The sequence below is a fragment of the Marmota monax genome, unplaced genomic scaffold, assembly GCF_021218885.2.
Source record: "Marmota monax isolate L192 unplaced genomic scaffold, Marmota_monax_Labrador192_F-V1.1 WCK01_AAM20220418_F8-fsc00098, whole genome shotgun sequence".
Taxonomy (NCBI): Eukaryota; Metazoa; Chordata; class Mammalia; order Rodentia; family Sciuridae; genus Marmota; species Marmota monax.
This window is the reverse complement of record NW_026694639.1, coordinates 6,089,138-6,109,529: the sequence shown is the minus strand read 5'-3', so window position 1 is coordinate 6,109,529 and position 20,392 is coordinate 6,089,138. Positions and strand designations below refer to the sequence as shown.

Here is a 20,392-nt window from a genome sequence, read left to right as displayed (position 1 = left end):
GGACTGGTGTCAATGCATAAAAAACGCAGAAAATGTAAAAATGATACAATTATCATCATTACTTAAAAAAACACAAGCAAATGTGACTGTATTTCACTACTTGGCTTAGTTGTGAATGGTGCTCACATGATCAGAACAATGTGTTGCAAAACACATTTAAACAAAAATGGTGGCATGTATTTTAGGGAGGAAGTTGGTAGAATATGTAAACCGTGCACCCCTCATGAGCACTGGTGGTGGTGGAGAGCTGAATCCTCATCCTACATAACTGGATGTTCAAGATCAAAAAAACTACCGAGTCGCAGAGGAGGAATGTTACTTATAAACAATGGCACAAATGCCAGAAGTAGCCAAAAGGGTAAGGAAACAGATGCCTTTGGCATCAATGATTGTGTGACAAGTAAGACCTGGCTCAGAGTTTGTGGTAGTTGTCAAGATTTTTATTTCATTCTTTGAATGCTAAAACTACGACTGTTCATTTTATCTTTCCTGTAGGATGCAAACATTCTGATTGTAGGATTCTTAATAATCATGATATTCAAATTCATTTAAACTATGAAAATGATTTCAAAGAGAAAAAGCAACTGTTAGCGTATACATTCAAATTTTAGTAATATAAGTTTAGAATCCCAAAATGTTATAATTTTCACTTTCTGAATTCATCAAATATTGTTCAATAAACACCCTTATACTTATGATCATCAGAAAAACAAATTAAAATTAGAATTCAAGTGAATTTATATAATTATTACTCTATAAAATTATGCACTGCCTTGAAGAGATAAGAAAATGCATTAAAAAATGGTGTGGTCTGGGAGTGGTTAATCTTTTTTCTACTTCACTTTTTTCTATATCCTTATTCAATCAATAATAGGAAGAAATGTCTGTTAAAATTAGCAACCTTAGCTCAATGCCCACTAGCTCTCAAATTAAAAAGACACATACCAGTTCCATATTTTCAATATCTGAGAAAAGAAATTTCAGTCCTTTAGGTATTTGAAGTTGGGATCATAGTTGAATGTGATCATTTCAGGGCAATACAAAGTGAGAACAGGATGTCACAAGATGTTTCACATTTTTGAAATTCGATATCCAATAGTGGATGATTAAACTGATAACCAAAAAAAGGGCTTAAAAGGCTAACAATGGTATTTCCACTTTTCTTTCATTCCATAATAATTACTTCTATGATGGGCAGGTGCGGGGGATTCGGCAGTGATTGAAAACAAGCGTTTCCCCTCATGGAGTTTACATTCTACTGGTGGGAACAGATAATAAACAGAAGAACAAATAAATATGAGCTATACCAGCTGGTGTGGGTAAAAAATGCAGGGAAGTGAGAAGCTTGTGTAGGGTCTACTTAGGGAAATCTCCGTGGATCAAGATCATTTGGAGACCCTAACAAAGTGAAGATGTGAACCAGGCAGCCATCTGCAGAGGAACCACAGAGACAGCAGTAACTGTGAAGGCCTGATGGGGGAGCACCTCATGTTCAAGAAGCAGGAAAGAGGCCAAGGTGGCTGGATCCTCCTGAGCAGAAAGGAGTTTGAGTGAGAGAGATGGGTAGAAAAGGGACAGGCAGCAGATAATGTCAGGCTGGGTGGGTCTCCATAAGGATTTGGGATTTTCCTCTGAGTGAGATGAGAGGATATTAAAGGATTTTGAAGGGAACAATGTGATTTGATCAGGTTTGAAACCCTCATTCTGGCTGCTGTTATTGAGACTGTAAAAGGAGACAAGGGTGGAAGTAGAAAGACCAGTTGGAATTTGGTAAAATGATCCAGGTGAGTGGTGATGGTGGTTGTTGTGGATATGATGATGAGTTTTTAGAATCTGGGTATTTTTTAAAGATGTAGCCAGTGGGACTTACTTCTAGATGCAACATAGGGTATGAGACCAAGGGCTCCAAAATAAACATTAAGACTTAAGGGCTAGGGATGTTACTCAGTGGCAGAGCATTTGCCCAGCATGTGTGGAGCCCTGGGTTCAAGAACAAGCAACCTCCTGACCCACTCACAGTCCTTCAGCATGCACAAGACCCTAGCACTGCAAAAAGCAAGGAAAGAAGAAAGAAATTTACTTTTGATCTGAGCAAATGGGATTTGAAATCATTTACCAAAATAACAAAGACTGCAAAAGCAACGCTTTTAACTATTTGAGGTGGTGACTTGGAGGGCAGGTAGCCCCAGCCTTCCACTAAGAGTCCCTCATAACTGAACCACACAGCTGATTAAGACCTGAGGGGGTAGCTTGTGCTGGGACTCTGGTCCCATCCAGCCATGTGCTACCTAAGGTCCAGCTTCTCTGCCTACACTCTTTTGCCATATATAACAGGCATTTATTTGACCTAAAAATTTATCCTATGATCCTGACACACAGAGTGAAAACTGATAGGCCCTCAGAGAAATTCTTAACAATTATGTTGGTAGTTTATAGTGATTCTGTTCTCTCTGAAATACTTAGAATTTGTCTGAGATATAGTTGCATAGATGGCAATATTCTGACCTAGTTTTTAGACTATGATTTATGGAACAATAAACTCCCTAAACAGTGAGATATAATATCTCTGATGGTACAGAGAACTTACAGTCACATGCTCAGCATTGCAGGATGGATGAGCTTCTAGCCGCAGGTTGTTAAAAGTTAGGCTGATCTGCCTTCCTTCCTGCACAGTGATTCTCCACTCGCAGATTCGGCCATGAGGATTTGGGTTCGGGTAGTTGGGAGAAGAGAATGTTCCAGTTGGGCCCTGTAGATCCCCACCACACACTGAAACAGGGGAAAGAAAAGAAAAAAAAACTTTCAATCAAATCAAAATGACTCCTTCCATAATTTTGCTCTCAAAATTAATTTTGTTTAAATATTTTTTTAGTTGTAGTTGGACACAATACCTTTATTTATTTTTGTGTGGTGCTGAGGATCAAACCCAGTGCCTCACAGGGGCTAGGTAGGCACTCGACCACTGAGCTACAGCCCCAACCTCTCAAAATTAATTTTTAATTATCCCTCTAGACAAAATAATTGTCTTTACTAATTTATCACTTTATGTTTGTGAACACTTCTAGAGAACATTTGTATTCACTTCTGATCCCTATTAACATTTAATCTGCTTTCATGGATGACAGTTCACTAGTTGAATTTTAATTATCATCAAGGCCCAAGATACATGAAAGACCAATAAATATATTGAACTTAAACAGGCTAATGTAATTATTCAGTTTGGTTACACAAAGATCTTTATTTTACCTGGGTTTGTCAGAGTACTTGGGAATGCCAATTCTGAATAACTCTAGGACTCATAAACTATATTTCTTAAAATGTGCACCACAGTATAATTCTAGTGCCCATATTACATCTCTCATGGTCCTAATTACTTCTCTTTGTACCCCCTATCACAGTGGCAATTTTTCATTTATTGGTGTGACTGGTAATTAACATAGGCCTCCCTACTAACCATAAGGTCCAAGGGTTATGCTTTATTTTTCAAACTATTTTACCACCAGTGCCTATCCATTATAAGTAATCAACACCTTTTTAAAAATGAATCAATGAACTCACCTCCTATGCTGGATTCAAACCGCAGCCTGAACCCTGGGGCAATACCGGAACCATCTGTGACAAACCTGACCGAAGCAACATTGCTAGAAGTGTCTATGTCATCAGGAATGGCACTTCCACAGTATCTGCCCAAAGCATTTCCTGTTATAGACAAAGAATTAGATGTATCCATATACGTGTGTGTGTGTATGTGTGTGTGTATCTCCAAGTGATTAGTTTCATTTAACCTCTGTTTGAGATACTCTGCATGCATAAAGAAAATAACAAATGACAAAAATCATGAAAAAAGTCAACATATTCAAATACATGACGATGTGCAAAAAGCAAACACTGCAACTGATTAAAGGAAAAGTCTCAGTACGGTGAGGAAGCTCATTTGGTGAGATAAATGACAAGAATCAACAGTGACAAGTGTGCCTCTTTTAATACCAAGAGGCATGCACACATTACCTTTTTCTCTCTTTATGCTCCAGGGAGCCCCTCAAATAACTGCATGTGGCTCTGAGGGATTGTAGCAGGAAGAGGACATCCTCCCTGTACAGTGCTCTCTCAGTGTGGTCTCCTGAATGAGCTACAGAATACACCTGTGGCTTTGGTTGTCCATTGTGAAAGGACAGAATAGAGGGAGAGAATTGCTGGTGCTGCCCAGAGCTGACTGACCTCTTTTGCCTTTCTCAGAAGCAGAGAAACCTCAGAGGCTGAATAAGCATATTTGAAAATAAACAACCCACAAGAGAGCAGATATATTTCACTGACCCGAAGTATGATTTTCCCAGATCTCCACAAAGTCTTTTTCACAGCCAGAGGAATTCTGAAGGTTAAAATCTTCAAAATGGATGGTGAGATAGTGTCCTGAGAGGCCCTGGAGATGCCACTGACAGAATACATTATTTGGATATGGAAGATATGGGTATCCATTGCTTTCAATGATGCCACTTTGTCCTGTTACTGTTCCTCCACACTGGGCTAAAAAAAAAAAAAAAGCAATATTCTACCACATTTTTTAATTAGACCAGCATATTTGAAAACTGTTATGTGTCAAGTGAATATAAATTGCAGTTTTAAAATTCTGAACAGGTGTGGCTAAATCTCTCATTATTCAGAATCTACTGCTGATGTAAGGAGAAATAATATTTCAAGTGCAATCAATAATGGGAAACGGAAGATGACCATTGAATGGCGTATTCTGTAATGTCACATTAATTCTATTGGGACACTATGTGAGAGCTATTAGTTTCAAGTAAATGTCATTTCATGGACCAACTGATAGATTGATAGATTGATGATTCTAGAGACTTAGCTGGAAGGGGTACTGCTATTGATCGGTAATGCCTGCTATTTCTAGTTTATCTGTCAAATCAACATCGTGTTGTAGTAACTGGTATCTCAGGATCTTGAAAATTACTATTCAATTATTTTTTTATCAGGTAGAAGAGACAGCTAGATTAAATTATACACAACTGACTCTGGATATAAAATGACCTATGGTACAAGTTAAATATTGTTACAACTAGGCTTTCCAAGTCCTTGCTATATGAAATATTTGTTTGGCTAGTATCCAGACCGCCTCCAGACAATAATTGTCATGTCATAATCATCAAATTGAAGTTAATCTTCAATATGTATACTTATTGTACATTTTTAAAATAAGGAAATCAAACACCAAGAAAAATATATCTGCTTTTAATTCAGTGACTGATGTGGCATTTGAGATTGGGGGAAAAAACCCTCCATTTTTCTATTAATGATGAGGTAGGTGTTCAGTCACTGTTCTAAATCCAATGGTTTTATTACTAAATAATTTTATCATTTAAACTTATGCTATATGTAGATATATATATTATGTTGTTATAAAAAGAAGGAAAATGATTTAACTGAACATATTTTTCACAAATTAGAAAAAATATAAAGTAGACTAGTTTACTAAAATAGTGTTTTAAAATCAAAATGAAGGGAGAAATTAAAATTGATAAATGACTTCAGTTTTAAACATTATACTCTTATTTCTATCATTAAATAATTCTTAAAATTATGCAGATAGACTTATTTTTAAAAATTGGAACACATTCATTTTACTACTTTCTTATTTAATGTAAAAATAAAATGTTACCTATAGAATACTTGGCCTTGAATCCCACGTGAGTGGAGCTATTGTCAGACCGAAATCTCAGATACATAACCTCTCTTGAGGACAACTGGCTGCTGGGCAAAGATATCCCACAAAATTTGGAAAGTACTGGAGCATTTGAATCAACTCCGTCCCGCAACTCAAGGTAACTAGAAGAACAACTAAAGGGGGGGAAATCTGTTAAATTTACAAGGCCAATAGCTTTGACTTATTTAAATAATGAAGACTTCACTACTTTTCTCTAAGGAGATTACTATGCATCATTTCTATAGCATAAGGTATCATGAGAGAGTCCATTTAAGCTTCATGTCATTTTAAAATGCTGTAATTTTTCTGATGATAATACAACCATTAGTAGCTCAGAAAGACAGGTTTTACATGTATCACACTAGAGAATATTTATTTGCCTTCCAAATTCTGTTTTAGTTTTACAAATATAAAAAGTCATTTTCAAACTAACCCCTGTGGATTTCAAGATAACTGGAGTTATGTTTCACATGATAATTTGATACATTTCACAATGGAAATCTGAACTCTTATTTGGCAGCTCTGTGACAGGGGATAATGGAGAGCCTCAGCTGGAATTTTCTCCATCCATAAAATGAGGTCAAGTCTTTACTTAATGTTTCCTGAGAAAGTCAAAGCAGCCAATTAATGCACAGTGAGTGGGAGAATAGTGTATCTGGCGCCCAGAAATGGGAAGCAAAACTCTACTATCAAGTTTTGTATCACATATGGATTTATGCAGTGTATGAACACTTTCATTAAAACAAAGAGAAAAACCATAGATGGTGTCTTACGGACTACCTAAGACATAGTAAGATATACTCTCTGGGTTGTAATCCTTTAAGAAACCAATATTTGCTTTAGTGCTGTTTCTGACTCTTGTGACCCCTGGTGCCACCTAACACAAATTCCCATTTGTTAAATAGATATTTTGTCATCCATGACATTGAATATAAGGCTAGGCAGATAAATACCCATCTACCAGAGGCACTATACTTTTCCTGTGGGAAGAACAACAGATAACATAAATCTTAAACAGCTACCCTCAATGTCTCTTGGAGGATGTCTGAAAGGTCAGAAGGGGCAATATCTGTTTTCATAATCTGCTCAGCTGATAGGAGAGTGGCTGGCAGGCATGGTTTTCAGGCTCAAGGCATCAAGCTTGTCCCTTTGTCCCTAGATTTCCTATACAGGGTGTACTGCTAAGAAAAGAAGAAATGAATTGTTCTGAGACATGACAGCTAAAGAGTACTGAGCGTGGATGAGAGAAAAATGAAAACAGAGGTGACCTACTTGGGTGTTACTTCGATATTGAATTGATCTTCAAACTGCAACCTTATAGCGTTTCCCGGAGGAGCAGCTATGATCCAAATGCAATCCGCATGCTGCGGATAATTGCCAGGGTAGTTGGGGGAGGTCACATATCCAGTAGAATCAGCATCATGGATGTAGATATTGCCCCCACAGGCTGTCAGGAAACACAGTTAAATCAATTTACAGTCTGGTGAAGGACAGTTCATTGCTACAATCATTTTCTAAAATCAATTTATCTTCATTTCCAGTCTCCATTTCCTTCCATCTGGAACTATCTTTTTTTTTTTTTTTTCCTTGAAAGGAGTCTCACTGTGTTGAACCAGGCTGATCTTGAACTCCTGGGTTTAAGCAATCCTCCTGCCTTACCCTCCTAAGTAGCTGGGACTATAGGTTCGTGCTACCACACCCAGATCCAGGTGTGTCACTTTTTAATTTGCCACCTATCTTGTTAATTCCTCCTTAAAGTCAACAAAATGACAGACACAGTTTCTGCAGCATGTTAGAAGCATGCATACATTTCCACCACTTTGTTGAGCACGTAAATAAACTGGTGGTTATTGTTCAGTTGAGTACAGCCATGACCTTGATATGCTTTTAAAACTAAGCAGATATATATTTGTACAAATTTTTGGACATCCATTCATTATACATCTTCAGGATTTAGGTACATTTAAAGAGCAAGAGAGAGATGACATAAAAGGATTTATTAGTCTCCACCCGCTCGCCCCCCGCCAAGAAGACAAAGAACAAAGGGTCTTTTCTAAAACACCAAAGGACCGTATAAAACTACCTTTCTTTTATCAATAATTATTCTTTGGCAACTTCAGCAAACGAACTAGGCAAGAATAAACCCATTTACCATGCCAATGAAATTAACCTGTTCAATGACTCAGCCATACGTCCTTGATCTACTAAACTCAAACTATATACTTCCTCTGCTATTCAGCTGCTTATGGCCACATCCTGAATTTTGCCATTACTTAGAACTACCAGAGTCTCTGAAAGCCCAAATTGCAAAGCCCTTTGACAGTCTTTACCTCCCTTGCTCCATATCTTTCCTTCAGACTCCCCTTGCAAAATGTCGTGGTTGTGTTCAAGTCATTTGTGCAAATAGTGCCACTGAATATAAATGTTCCCCAGTCTCAGCTTTGCCACCCTATTCTCCTACTACTTTTCATATAAACAATTTTTCCATTGCTTTTCATAAAATGACAATAGTCATGTGAAACTTTATTCCCTGATCCCTTTATTCTCCCCATTCCCTCTTGATTCTCAACATGCTACATGATATTTTACTTGACAAAGAAAATACAAAAAATTCCAAATAAGAATACTGTCAATTTATAATTTCCTATCTGTTACCATCCTGAAGAAATTCACCTGCATCTCTACCCTCTTCTTCTCAATTATCTTCCTGCATTTGGATCAGGACCCCATCCTATTCCGTCCCCTCAAGGATCTTGTGCTTTACCTCTCTCCTCCAGTGCTGTTAATCTCCACCCAGCCCAACCAAATATTTCATTCTTCAAAACTATCAAGCACTCTTGTTCAAGCTGTCAATCACCTGGAAACTGGATGCCCAAAGATCCTTTTTAATACTTATTTTATATTCATAGCATTTAAGATGGTTGACTACTTCTTCCCTCCTTTCATTTGCATCCCTCAGCTTCGTAGACACCCAGTTCCTCTTCTTTTGCTCCTATCCCCCCTCCTCCTCTGGCCTTTGGGTGTCTCTTTCCAGGGCTTTCCTGACATTGCTGGAGATTTCCAGGAATCTTTCTATAGGTCTTTCATCTTCTCCCTCTAAATAATTTTCTGATTGTTGATAGCTGTCCGTGGGCTGTGCATGGACTTTGTCGGCATCGCAGCCTAGTAGTGAATAGGAACATCTGGTGTCTGGGAACTACCAGTGGACATTTATTTTCTCTGTGTAAGACTGCCCAGAGACATTGTGAATTCCTATTCTGCTCTGCCATGTCCCACACAGCACGGGAGATGGGGTGACCTACTGTAGTCTCACAGCCATCTCTGAGATGGGTGCAACCCGCCAAGATGCCAATCAACCTGCTGACTGAAAGACATGAAGAAGCAAGACTCTGCCCTTGAAACTTTATCCCTGCCTTTGATGTGCCCCCTTAAATAAACCTCTGGAGTCATTTGTTATTGTCTAGCTCCACTTCCTATGTGGACTAGATCTATCAGGGGCTCCACTTTTAAAAATATCTTTCTGACTCTGTCTTTTGTTCTTCACTAATTATTCTAGATGTTAATTTTTCAGATGGCTTACACCCTCCTTGGCAGGAAGAAGAACCCCCAAATGAGACACTGGCCGTCACCCCTCATCTGATTAACGTTATAGCCTCATGTCTTCACCTACAAATATTTTGATAATTCCTATAGTTACAAATTCAGTCTAGATCCCTCTTCTGACCTCTAGACTCATGTCCCAACATCCTACCACACATCTTCACTGGACTTAACTTAGAGATTTCAAACTGAACATGTCTTAAACTGGAATTGTCTGATTGCCCTTCCAGAGTTCTACACCCAAGAGTGCTGGCTTCGCCTCCCCGCTACTGGCACTCTGTAATCCACCTTTACTACCTTGTTTTTATCCTACATATTTTTTTAAAAAACATTTATTTTTTTCAGTTATAGGTGAACACAATATCTTCATTTTTATTTTTTTAAAGAATTTTTTTTAGTTGTAGATGGACACAATATCTTTATTTTATTTATTCATTTTTTATGTGGTGCTGAGGATTGAACCCAGTGCCTCACGCATGGTAGGTAAGCGCTCTACCTCTGAGCCACAACCCTAGCCCCATCCTACATACTTTATACCATAGGACATATTTACCATAAGTACATATTTTACTTATTTCTTATCTGTACTATAAGACTAAAATTAAGCTCAATGAGGACATGGATTCCATTTGTTTACTGCTATATCCTTCAATATTAGCCACATGGAAAGCTTTTAATAACTGTTCACAAAATAAATGCACTCACCCAGCCAGAAACCCAGTAATTATCCATGGCTCCTCCATGTCTTCCCTCACCTTCCACATCCAAGTGGCCTGCATCCACTCAATTCTGTATTTATAAACCTTTCAGTATACCCTTTCTTCTGCCTTATTACTTTCATTGCCTTAGTTCAGAACTTAATATTTTTCCCCCACTTAACTTTTTTTGTCAGGTCTCTCTTTTTAGCCTTTCCTCCTACAATATATTTTCAATAATGCAGAAATACCAATTTCTAATTTGATTATGCTATGCATGCTTGGGATTAAAATCTTTCAATGTCCCCCCTTAACCTCCTGGCTAACATCTTCTGTCCTTAGGGTGGTATTTGTGGCCCTGAGCATAATGATTCCTGACTACTTCATCACCATATTTACATCCTTTTAACTCTATTTTCTAATAGTAGTAAATTCTTTCAAAACCGAATTTGCCTTATCTTTTAACACTGAGACACTATACATTGTCCTACCCTTTCCTTCACTAGTTGACAGATCCCTCTGTCTATCTACCTGCTCTGGGAACCTTCTCTGATCTTATCAGCTAGACTGTTTCTTCTACGTGTTTACATAGCTCCTGATGTATTCCTCCACCTAGCATGTATTACACCATATGTTAACTGTGCCTTTGCTAGCCTGTCTTCTCCACTGTAATAAACTCCCCGACAGAATTTGGTGGCTTGCACAACAAGAAGCACTTTATAAATGTTTGATTAATTAGCTAAAGGGACAATTAATGAGGTGAGAATAAAAAAACATCTCAATCAACCACAGTGAAGAGATGTCTCTAGGGAAAGATGATATAAAACAAGGCAAATTTGATGTCAAATGTTATTCACACAGGAATATATGTTAAAGAAATGGGAGTGGACTCAAAGTATACATGGTGGAAAGTAGCCAGTAGTCAGGAGAAGCAACATCCTGGTTCCAGTTAGGGAAAATGATTAACTTAGTATGAAGAAACAAGAGTGATCATCTCATTTGGGGTTGTCCAACAATAGGTTTTGAAACAAAAAGACCTTTGTTTAAATCTAATATTAAGAAAAGTCATAAGCCTGAAGCAAGATTGGGAAGAGGTAATGGCCACAACCAACTTGAATAGTGTTGAGTCCACAAAGGAATAGAAAAGCAATGTTGTCAAGTAAACCCTAGTGCATCTGAATTATCATGAAATGTTGGCCTAAAAAACATAAGTGAATGGAACAGTAGAGTTGGGCTGAAGTCTGCTCATTAGGCACTGTTACTCTGATAATGTTTCCATAAACAGGTAAAATCGAACCATTCACAACAGCCACAAAGCTCAGTCTGGGGTTAGGGAAGGATGAGTTCACAGCCATAAAGCATTGGAGCTAGAGCTCGTTCTGTGGACCACAGCTGGAGTGACAGATGTATATCACCTGTTGCTTTGTAACCTACTCAAGCTACTAGATGATTTTTTTGTGTGTGATAATTAATGGAGACTTTTATTTCCTTTCCTTTCCCAAAATAAAAGAAGTGAGGCTGACACTTTAAATTCTCATATCTGGGAGAATGCACAATTATGGTTTCACTGAGATCAATATGTATTTTGAAATGTATTCAAGAATCTGGAATTAAGATCACAATACCATCCTGAAATCCACATTATCTAATTTCAGGACAATAAACAAAGAGTGATTATTGCTATTGCTCTCCATTGATCCTACTTCCTGTTTTTGAAGCTATGCCTATTTAGTCAACTAAACAAAAATAAATATCACAAAATTCAAATTATTGCCACAGAATTAGTCATAATTAAATGCAGTTAAAGTTAATTAAATAAAGATTGCTATTGTAATATGGAATAATTAAATGGGTAAAAATAGATTTAGAATTAGTGTTTTTTTCCAAGGAAGCATACAAATTATTAAACAAAGCAATTATAATCCTTTCAATGTTTCTATAGCTAGGTTTAACTGGACATTTAATAATGGAAAGTTCCAAGATATTTCAGGGATCAATAAGAACAGTTCATTTTGTATACATAGGGAATGTCACTTTGGTCACTAACTCTAAAAAGTTAACTTAGAAAAGTCCAAACCTTATTTTACTTACATGAAAAAGGAAAATAACGATATTTTCTTTAAAAAAGTATTCATGTTGAGATATTTAAAGTGTCGAGCATATACTGAGTGCTTAATAATAGGTAGCTATTTTTTTTTTTTTGGTAGGGGGATTGAACTCAGGGGCACTCAACCTCTGAGCCACACCCCCAGCCCTATTTTGTACTTCCTTTAGAGACAGGGTCTCACTGAGTTGCTTAGTGCCTTGCTTTTGCTGAGGCTGGCTTTGAACTCATGATCCTCCTGCCTCAGCCACCCAAGCAGCTGGGATTACAGATGAGTGCCACTGTGTCCGACATAGGTAGTTCTTCTTATTAATTGTTCAGAAAAGAAGAATTTCCATGATTTTCCCTCCAATCCGTTTAAACAAGGAAGGTAAGGCAATTGCATGAAAAATTAAAATCTAATCTCAATAGATATACTTACCTAGACTCTTTGCCTCATATCTGATCTTAAATCCTTGCCCTCCATTACTATTGTCAGAAATAAACTGAACAAACATTTGATTATCTGAGGTGAACAGAGTCGATGAAGGATGACTGCCACAAAAACGACCATTTCCTCCATGGGGTCCCAAAGGCGGAGAATAGATATCAGGTCCATTTTTTAGCTGAAAAGACATATTAAAATTGCATAACTCCTTTATATTGAGAAAAATGAAGTGGGAAAAAAAAAACTCCTATTGATTTGTGTCCTAAGAGACAAAAATTACCACTGTGTTTTCTAAATGAAGTCTACTGAGATAGTCATTAGAAAGGACAGCTAGCAAGACCTACCACCAGGTAATCCCCTTGGCGGCAAGAAGAATCTCCATTTGGGATGTGGAAGGGCTGTTCGAAATGGACAGCGATGGTCAGACCACTCTGGACCAAAACGTGCCAGGAGCAGTTGAGGTTTGGAGGGTAGGTCTCTGGGTACTTGGGGGATGTGATAATCCCTCTGTCCGCATGCAAATATCCACCACAGCCTTTCCAAGAAGAAAGAAAAGCAGGTTATTAAAAGGACAGTGACAACCAGGTTTTTTAGGCTTTCCTATTTTTCTTGGTAGTTTTCAGAGGGCAGACAATAGAAACAAGGTTTGAAACTGAAGGGGATCTAAGTAGGGGAAACAATTGGCAGAATGAATACTGATTGAGCATACTCCGCTGGGTATTTGTGTTGCTGTTGTTATGATCTGTGATACTGAGGGAAATAATAGGAACAAATAACTTAATACTTTCATAAATCCTACTTCGTTTTTATTTGTTTATTTTTGTAGTACTGGAAATTATACCCAGAACCTCATGCATGCTAGGCAATCACTCTACCACTGAGCTACATCCCCAGCCCTTTTAAAATTTTATTCTGAAACAGGATCTCTAAATTTACCAAGCTGTTCTTGAACTTGTGATCCTCCTGCCTTAGCCTCCCGAATTGCCTGGAGCACCATCATGTCTAACTTAAGCTTCCTTTCTAGAGGAGGAAAAGATGCGACAAGAAAATACACAATATATAAGAGAGTCTTTTAAGAAAAATAGGAGGAGTGGAGGGTAGGTACTCTATCATCTGGGGAAGTTAGATATGTCCTGGAGGAATATTTGAGCAGAGGACTGAAGGAAAGGAAGAATGGAACTACATGGGCCTTGTGAGAGAAGAATGTTCCATCCCAGAGAGTGTTGTAAAAGTTAAGAGGTCCACTGGGGAAATCAGAGGGATGAGGCAGAAAGTGAGAGCGTAAGCACAGCATGACCAGGGCACGCAGGAAGTACAAAGGACTCATTCCAAGTAAGAGGAAGATACTGAAGGTCTTGCACATCAGAATAGCATCATCTTGTTTAAATCATAACATGATCACTGTCTGCAATACTAGGACTGTAAGGGGTACAAGCAAGGGAAAGTACAACCCAAGATCTAATAAGGAAGGGATTGTCAGTCCGAGGAGAAAATGGAGGCCCAGACAAGGATGGTAGAGGGGGAAATGGAAAAAGTAGTTGGAATCTAAAGGGAGTGCAACAGTATAAATTACTGGGCTTGGTGAATGGGTAGATTGTGTGTCATCACGTGAGACACACGTACTTACAAAGGAGAGTTGGCACACACATACAGTTGGGAGAGAATGAGAAGTATTTGGAGCAGGCATTAATTTTCCACTTGTTAGGGACTCGACAGCTTATCAGAGAGTGAGTGAGGAAAGTTCACACACCTAGTTAAAGCACAGAGGTAAAAATTTATCTTTAATCCATCTAATTCCAAAGTCTAGTCTCTTAAACCATGATACAGCCTGTTTCCCTGATTCTAAAAAGCTATATACAATAATGAAGAAAATATTAGATTTATTTTTAATATTAGACTCAGAATCTGCTTTAAGATAATGTTTTTCACACATGAGAGTCAATATTCCACAGAATATTGACTACTTCTTTAAGTTTAGTTTGGATTTAAAGTTATGAGCTGGATGTGGTAGCACACACCTGTAATCCTAGGGGCTCAGGAGGCTGAGGCAGGAGGATTGGGAGTTCAAAGCCAGCCTTATCAAGGCCCTAAGCAACTCAGCAAGACCCTGTCTCAAAATAAAATTTTAAAAAAGGATGGAGATGTGGCTCAGGGGTTAAGTGCCCCTAGGTTCAATCCCAGGTACCTAAATAAATAAATAAAGTTATTGTGAGACTTCAATGTTGTCAGGCTCTGAAAGTCTTGATCATACTCACATGACAGAATCTTCCATACTGTACACATTCTCTGACTCATCAAAATCAGATTTCAAGACAAAAAAACTCTTCCTGCCAATCTTGGAATGGATGATTTCAACCAAGGCATTCATGAAGATATTTTCTGTATCATGTTTACCTGTCATTTCTTGGATTGAAGATAACATTGACTTATTTCTCCTTTGATGTGTTGTGGATATGTGTTGTCTGTGAGTTCCAGCCCTCAGCTAGGCTGAGAAATTATGTCAAAGGTCTCACTCATACGTATGCCCACCGTGAGCACACCTCCTTTGGGGATGAGATGTCCCACTCAGAGACCTGAAGGCAGGAGACTCTTTTGTACAACTTAGTCTCAGTGCTTTATATTAAAACTCAGTACTTGACACATGGATGGGCATCCAGAGGTGGCAAAGGCCTGTGTCCTCTGACTATAACCTGTGTGCGTCCTGGCATGGGAAAATGAGCAGAGCATATAATAGAGAGAGAGAAGACAGAGGTGAGAGGAGATAAAAGGAAACAAATGTCTGAACACATTACTCTTGTGAAAGGAGGCATTGAAGCCTGCCCCAGTGATACTGAAGTCAGAGGTGAAGCGGATGAACATGTACTCTCCAGTAGACCGGATGGGCCCAGGGATCTCTCTGCCACAGACAACTGCTAGCGGCTGAGCCAAGTTATTGTCTCCTGTGACCAAAGAAAGGAAACATCAGCGTGAAAAGGCGATGTCTTAAGAATCTCCCATCCTTTACAACTCAGCCAAAGTAGCTCACACATATTTCTCAGAACACTTGAGATTCCAGAGTCTAGGCTTCCGAGAAAAGTTATTGATGGAACAGAAAACAAGCCACTAGAATTAAATCTTTAAAGAACAACCATAATTTACTTCACTGATGTAATTTCCTACTGAAGATTTTTAAAAGGCTTCCACCAGATGCCTAACACTCAGAATATGTACACAAGGATTCACCTATTACATCAAAAAAATTAAATTTTAATATCCATAGGAATGCCTTAATGTCAGGAAAGATAATAGTTTTGGGGGGCCATGTGCTGATAGCTGATTGTTGATAGAAAAAGTCGGGGGAGAAGGGAGGAGTTTTTCATCTCATGTTTATAGGACTGGTTTAAGTCTTAGTGTCCATCCTCTATCAATGGGGACCTCTACCATTTGATTTTTCTCACTAGAGGGTGAAGAGGATATGGGCTAAGGGTGAGGGTCTAAGGTAGAAAAAACCTGCACATTTAGCAACCTGTGGGTCAAAAGCAAACACATCTTTGTTTTTTTCTGAGAATCTGCCTTTCTAACTAGTTTTCAGGAGGTGTCGGTGCTGTTGATTTGAGGGCCACACTGAGAAACACTGATGTGAAGGCTATGAACTCCCAATTGTTTTTCCTTCGTTCTAGCCCATGCAAATAGTGAAGCACAACTTTGTGCATGTTGCGTATCAGCATTATTCATGTCCCTCATGAATAATGTCATTGTATAAAACACGATAGCTGCATATAAAGGAAAATGTGCTAACTTATTACCCCTTAATTCTACTTATTCTACCAGAGATTCAGGAGACAACAAAGAATCAATGTATTAGAATTATAAATATATTCCCCTTGGATCTTAAAGCCATAGATATACACACAATGTCACTATTTAGCCCCAAGGCTTCTAAAGAAAGTAGCAAAACGTGGGAATTCATACTATTATTTCCTACTTAGGCTTCTCAAATGTATTTGTCTTCTCTTAGGAATTTTGTGTGATTCCTGACATTTTGTATCAGGAAATTTAAGATTTTCCTTACATTGTCCAGAAATTAAGGCCAATTCTAGTATTTGATGGCTTCGTTGATCATAGAATCTATGAAATTCCATACAAGATGAACAGAGGCTATAAACAAGCATAATGAGAATGGAATACAACTAAATAAGTGTCAGTGTTGAAACTCAGAATGTTTTTCTTTTAATTTTTCTCACCATCTCTTATCACGAGGCTATCATAGCCACAGGTTGGGTGAGATTCAACATCCATGTAGAGGATATTGAGTTCCACAGTAGAATCAGGAGCCTGGATGAGCCAGGTACAGTCGGCCCCATTACTGTAGCTGCTAGGCCAGCCTGGGGAGAAAAGAAAGAGTGGCGCTTCTCCAGTCCTCAGGAACCCGCCACAAGCACCTGCAGAATAAAAAGTAACATCTTGGAATACCTCTAATAAGGGAAAGATACCAACGCTTTTCCACTTTAAATTGATCGCTCTATACCGAAATCAATTGGGACAAGTTTCTCAAAGAAATCAATAAATATTGTATTAAACTTACTGATTCAGATGGCCATGATTTCTGTATTTCACTTTTTTTATGTATGAAAATTGTAACATGTTATACTTGTTTGCCATAATTTTGTCATACTCTTCTTTTATTGTTGAGTGTTGATTATTAGGTAAGCATAAGTAAGTATATGACAACCCAAAATTCTTTGGACAAGAAATCTTTCAGATTTTAAAGTTGTTTTTTTTTTTAATTTTGGAATATTTGCATAGATTTTACTATCTAAACATCCCTAATATGAAAACACAAAATTTGAGATCAGGCACAGTGGCGCATGCCTGTAATCTCAGCATCTTGGGAGGCTGAAGCAGGAAGATTGCAAGTTCAAAGCCAGTCTTAGCAACTTAATGAGGCCCTAAGCAAATTAGCAAGACCCTGTCTCAAAATAAAAAAGAACTGGGGATGTGGCTCAGGGTTTACGTGCTCTGGGTTCAGTCTCTGGTACCAAAGGGGGCAGGGAGAAAAAGAAAGAAGATACAAAATTCAAAATGCTGCAAAATCTGAAATGTTCTGGGTGCTCAGAAAGTTTAAGATTTTAGAACACTTTAGATTATAAATGCTTAACTTGTATATCCCAATTCCTGCCCTTCTCATCCTTTATGAAATTTATTGCCATCAAGTTAAAATTATAAATATTATAAGTCCATTAATGTAGTTTTATAATTATTGTTTTATGAGGTTATTTTAAAAATAAGATGATAGAAGAAAACAATTACAAACAAAAATACATTTATACTGTCTTTACATTTAATTATATAGTTATCTTTACCATACTAGTAGGTTTTGAAGATTTACGAGGACCTTTAATTTCAGCCTGAAGAGCCCCCTCTTATATTTCTCATAGGGCAGGACTGCTAACAATGAATTCTGTGGTTTCATTTAACTGGAAGTGTTTGGATTTGTGCTTAAAGAAAACATTTGCTTAATATAGAATTCTTGATTAGACGGTCTTTTTATTTCAGCACTTTGGATTTGCCTTCTGGTCTTCATGGATTTGATTAATCCTACTGAAAATTTAACGTGACAAGTCTCAGTCTTTGAATCTTCAAGATAAGATCTTTATATTCATCTTTCACAGTTTGACTATGCTGTGTCTAGGCCTAGAACTTTTTGAGTTTATCATTCTTGAAGTTTGTTAGGCTTCTTGGATGCATCGATTAATATTTTTCATTGAATTTCAGATGTATTCAGACACAATTTCTTCAAATATTCTTTGTTTCTCTTTCATGCTACTCTCATCTTCTGGGACTCTTATTATACATATATTGTCACGCTTGATGGTATCTGAGGCTCTGTACGATTTTCTTTATTCCCTTTCTTCAGGCAGGATAATCACAATGAACTCCAAGTTTGTGGATTATTTTTCCTGCTTGCTCAAATTTGGTCCTGAGCCTTTCCAGTGCATTTTTATTTCAGTCATGCCAACTGCAAAATTTCTAGTTGATTCTCTTAAAAAAATGTTTTTCCTATTACTTTTTGATAATCTCCACTTGGTGAGACATTATTCTCTTACTTTCCTTTAATTCTTTAGATATCATCCCCTTTAGCTTTTTAAATATATTTATAATATCTAATTTTATATCTTTGTTAATTGAGGCCAACCTCTTGGGTTCCAACATAGTCTCTTTTGATTGTTCTTTTCCTTGGTGGGAGCTATACATTCCAATTTCTTTGTGTCTCATTATTTTGTTGTTGTTTTTTGAAAACTGGACATTTTTAAACAGAGAACTTTGGAAATTAATACCATCCAAGGCTTAATGTTATTGTTAGTTTAATGACTATTTGCACTAGTTCTATAATGTTTGTATTCTTTGTTGTATATAGCCACTGAGTTTCTGTTCAAATTATTGGTCAACTAATCATTAGGTAGAGATTTAAGTCTCCATTTCCAAGGAATTTTGGAATGATGTGTGTGTTGGAATAAGGTTCCAGTAGACAGTTTACAACTCTGCCTGAGTTTTTAATTTTGACTTTCACAGACACTCAAGATCATATGGAGGTGAGAAATTAGAATCTTCTTGGGTCTTTCCTTGGGAATACAAATAGGCATGTACATGTGTGTGGTCTTCTAGACCCCAGAAATATGTCAGAGTTTTTTAAAGCCTTAGACATCTCTCTCATTCTTCAGTTTTTCCATTTATGCTTTTTTGGTCAGTTTCCTGTTAGCTATTACTGGTATCACTGCCTCAAGTAGTTGTGGTATTAGACAACTGCTGCTGATTGTTTTGACAAGTACCCTAAGGGTAAGGCTGTTTACACAGTGAGCTCTTTAGGCAGGTCAAATGAAGATAAGATGTGAGAAAGCAATTTTCCAAAAAGCTGCTAGACAGGTCAAATAATGGAAATTCCTTGGAGATAGCCTGTTTTCTGGAGATCCCAAACTGTTCTGCCCTCTTCCTATGTTGCTAAGCTGCAGTTTTCACATCTACCATCTTTGTGAGGCTGCTGTGAGGCTACTCCTCAGCTAGCAAGAGGAGGAAGGATGGGACTACAAAAGTTAAGATAGCACAAAGTGACCATTCTCACTGAGATTCTGCTATTTTCTTGAATAAAAAACCTCTCAGCTTGTTGTAAGGCTTTGGTTAATTTCTAGAGTCCCCCCAAATTTGATTTTGACCATTTTTTGCCCAGTATTTTTATCACTTTTATAGATAGATTTCCAGAGGTATATAGTTTAACAATCCAGAAATTTTTGACTTTATACCATATGTTTGACTAGTACTGGGACTATCAGAGGGAGAATATAAAGTACACTGACTGGGACTAGGTCCTAATTCTGCTATCCTGGTACTATCCAGGCTATGGAAGTTTTCAAAGAGAGCAATTTTGAAGTGGAAAATCCAAATGCTGAATGTTACCTGATACCTTCAATTTTTTTTCCTTCATATGAAATATTCCTTATCTTGAATTTATCAAAGATAGTTGTCACAACAGCAGACTTTTGAGTCATTAACGCTGCCTGCCAAATATTCTATTTCACCCAACTTTCAAATACTTGTTAGAGTTGGATTTCCTGATTGTCTTATGGTTGGGTGAGGACATTTGACCAGTTTCAGTCAAAAAATTATGAGCAAAAGATAAGTGTCACTTTCACACTGAGCACTTTCAGACTGAGACATTCCAGGCTCTTTTGCCTCCTGCCATGATCACAGACAATGTACCAGATAGTAGCTCCAACAGCCTCAGTTAGGCAGTGATGATGATGACAGGCACCCAGTCAATCTATGAAGGACTTGGACAATGAACAAGAAAGAGACCTCCCTGTTTTCAGTTACTAAGA

At 37.7% G+C, this 20,392-nt stretch overlaps 1 protein-coding gene across 1 annotated transcript in view; it reads right to left on the bottom strand.

Moving 5' to 3' along the window:
* Positions 1-20,392, bottom strand: part of Cubn (cubilin) — a 283,244-nt gene that overhangs the window by 80,060 nt on the left and 182,792 nt on the right. Inside the window, exons 40-48 of the mRNA XM_046423004.2 lie at positions 16,763-16,960; positions 15,332-15,478; positions 12,884-13,074; positions 12,534-12,717; positions 6,986-7,160; positions 5,669-5,847; positions 4,315-4,524; positions 3,559-3,699; positions 2,588-2,769 (exon numbers count right to left, since the gene is read on the bottom strand). Coding sequence (XP_046278960.1) covers positions 2,588-2,769; positions 3,559-3,699; positions 4,315-4,524; positions 5,669-5,847; positions 6,986-7,160; positions 12,534-12,717; positions 12,884-13,074; positions 15,332-15,478; positions 16,763-16,960 — 1,607 coding nt within the window. The remainder of the gene's footprint in view (positions 1-2,587; positions 2,770-3,558; positions 3,700-4,314; positions 4,525-5,668; positions 5,848-6,985; positions 7,161-12,533; positions 12,718-12,883; positions 13,075-15,331; positions 15,479-16,762; positions 16,961-20,392) is intronic.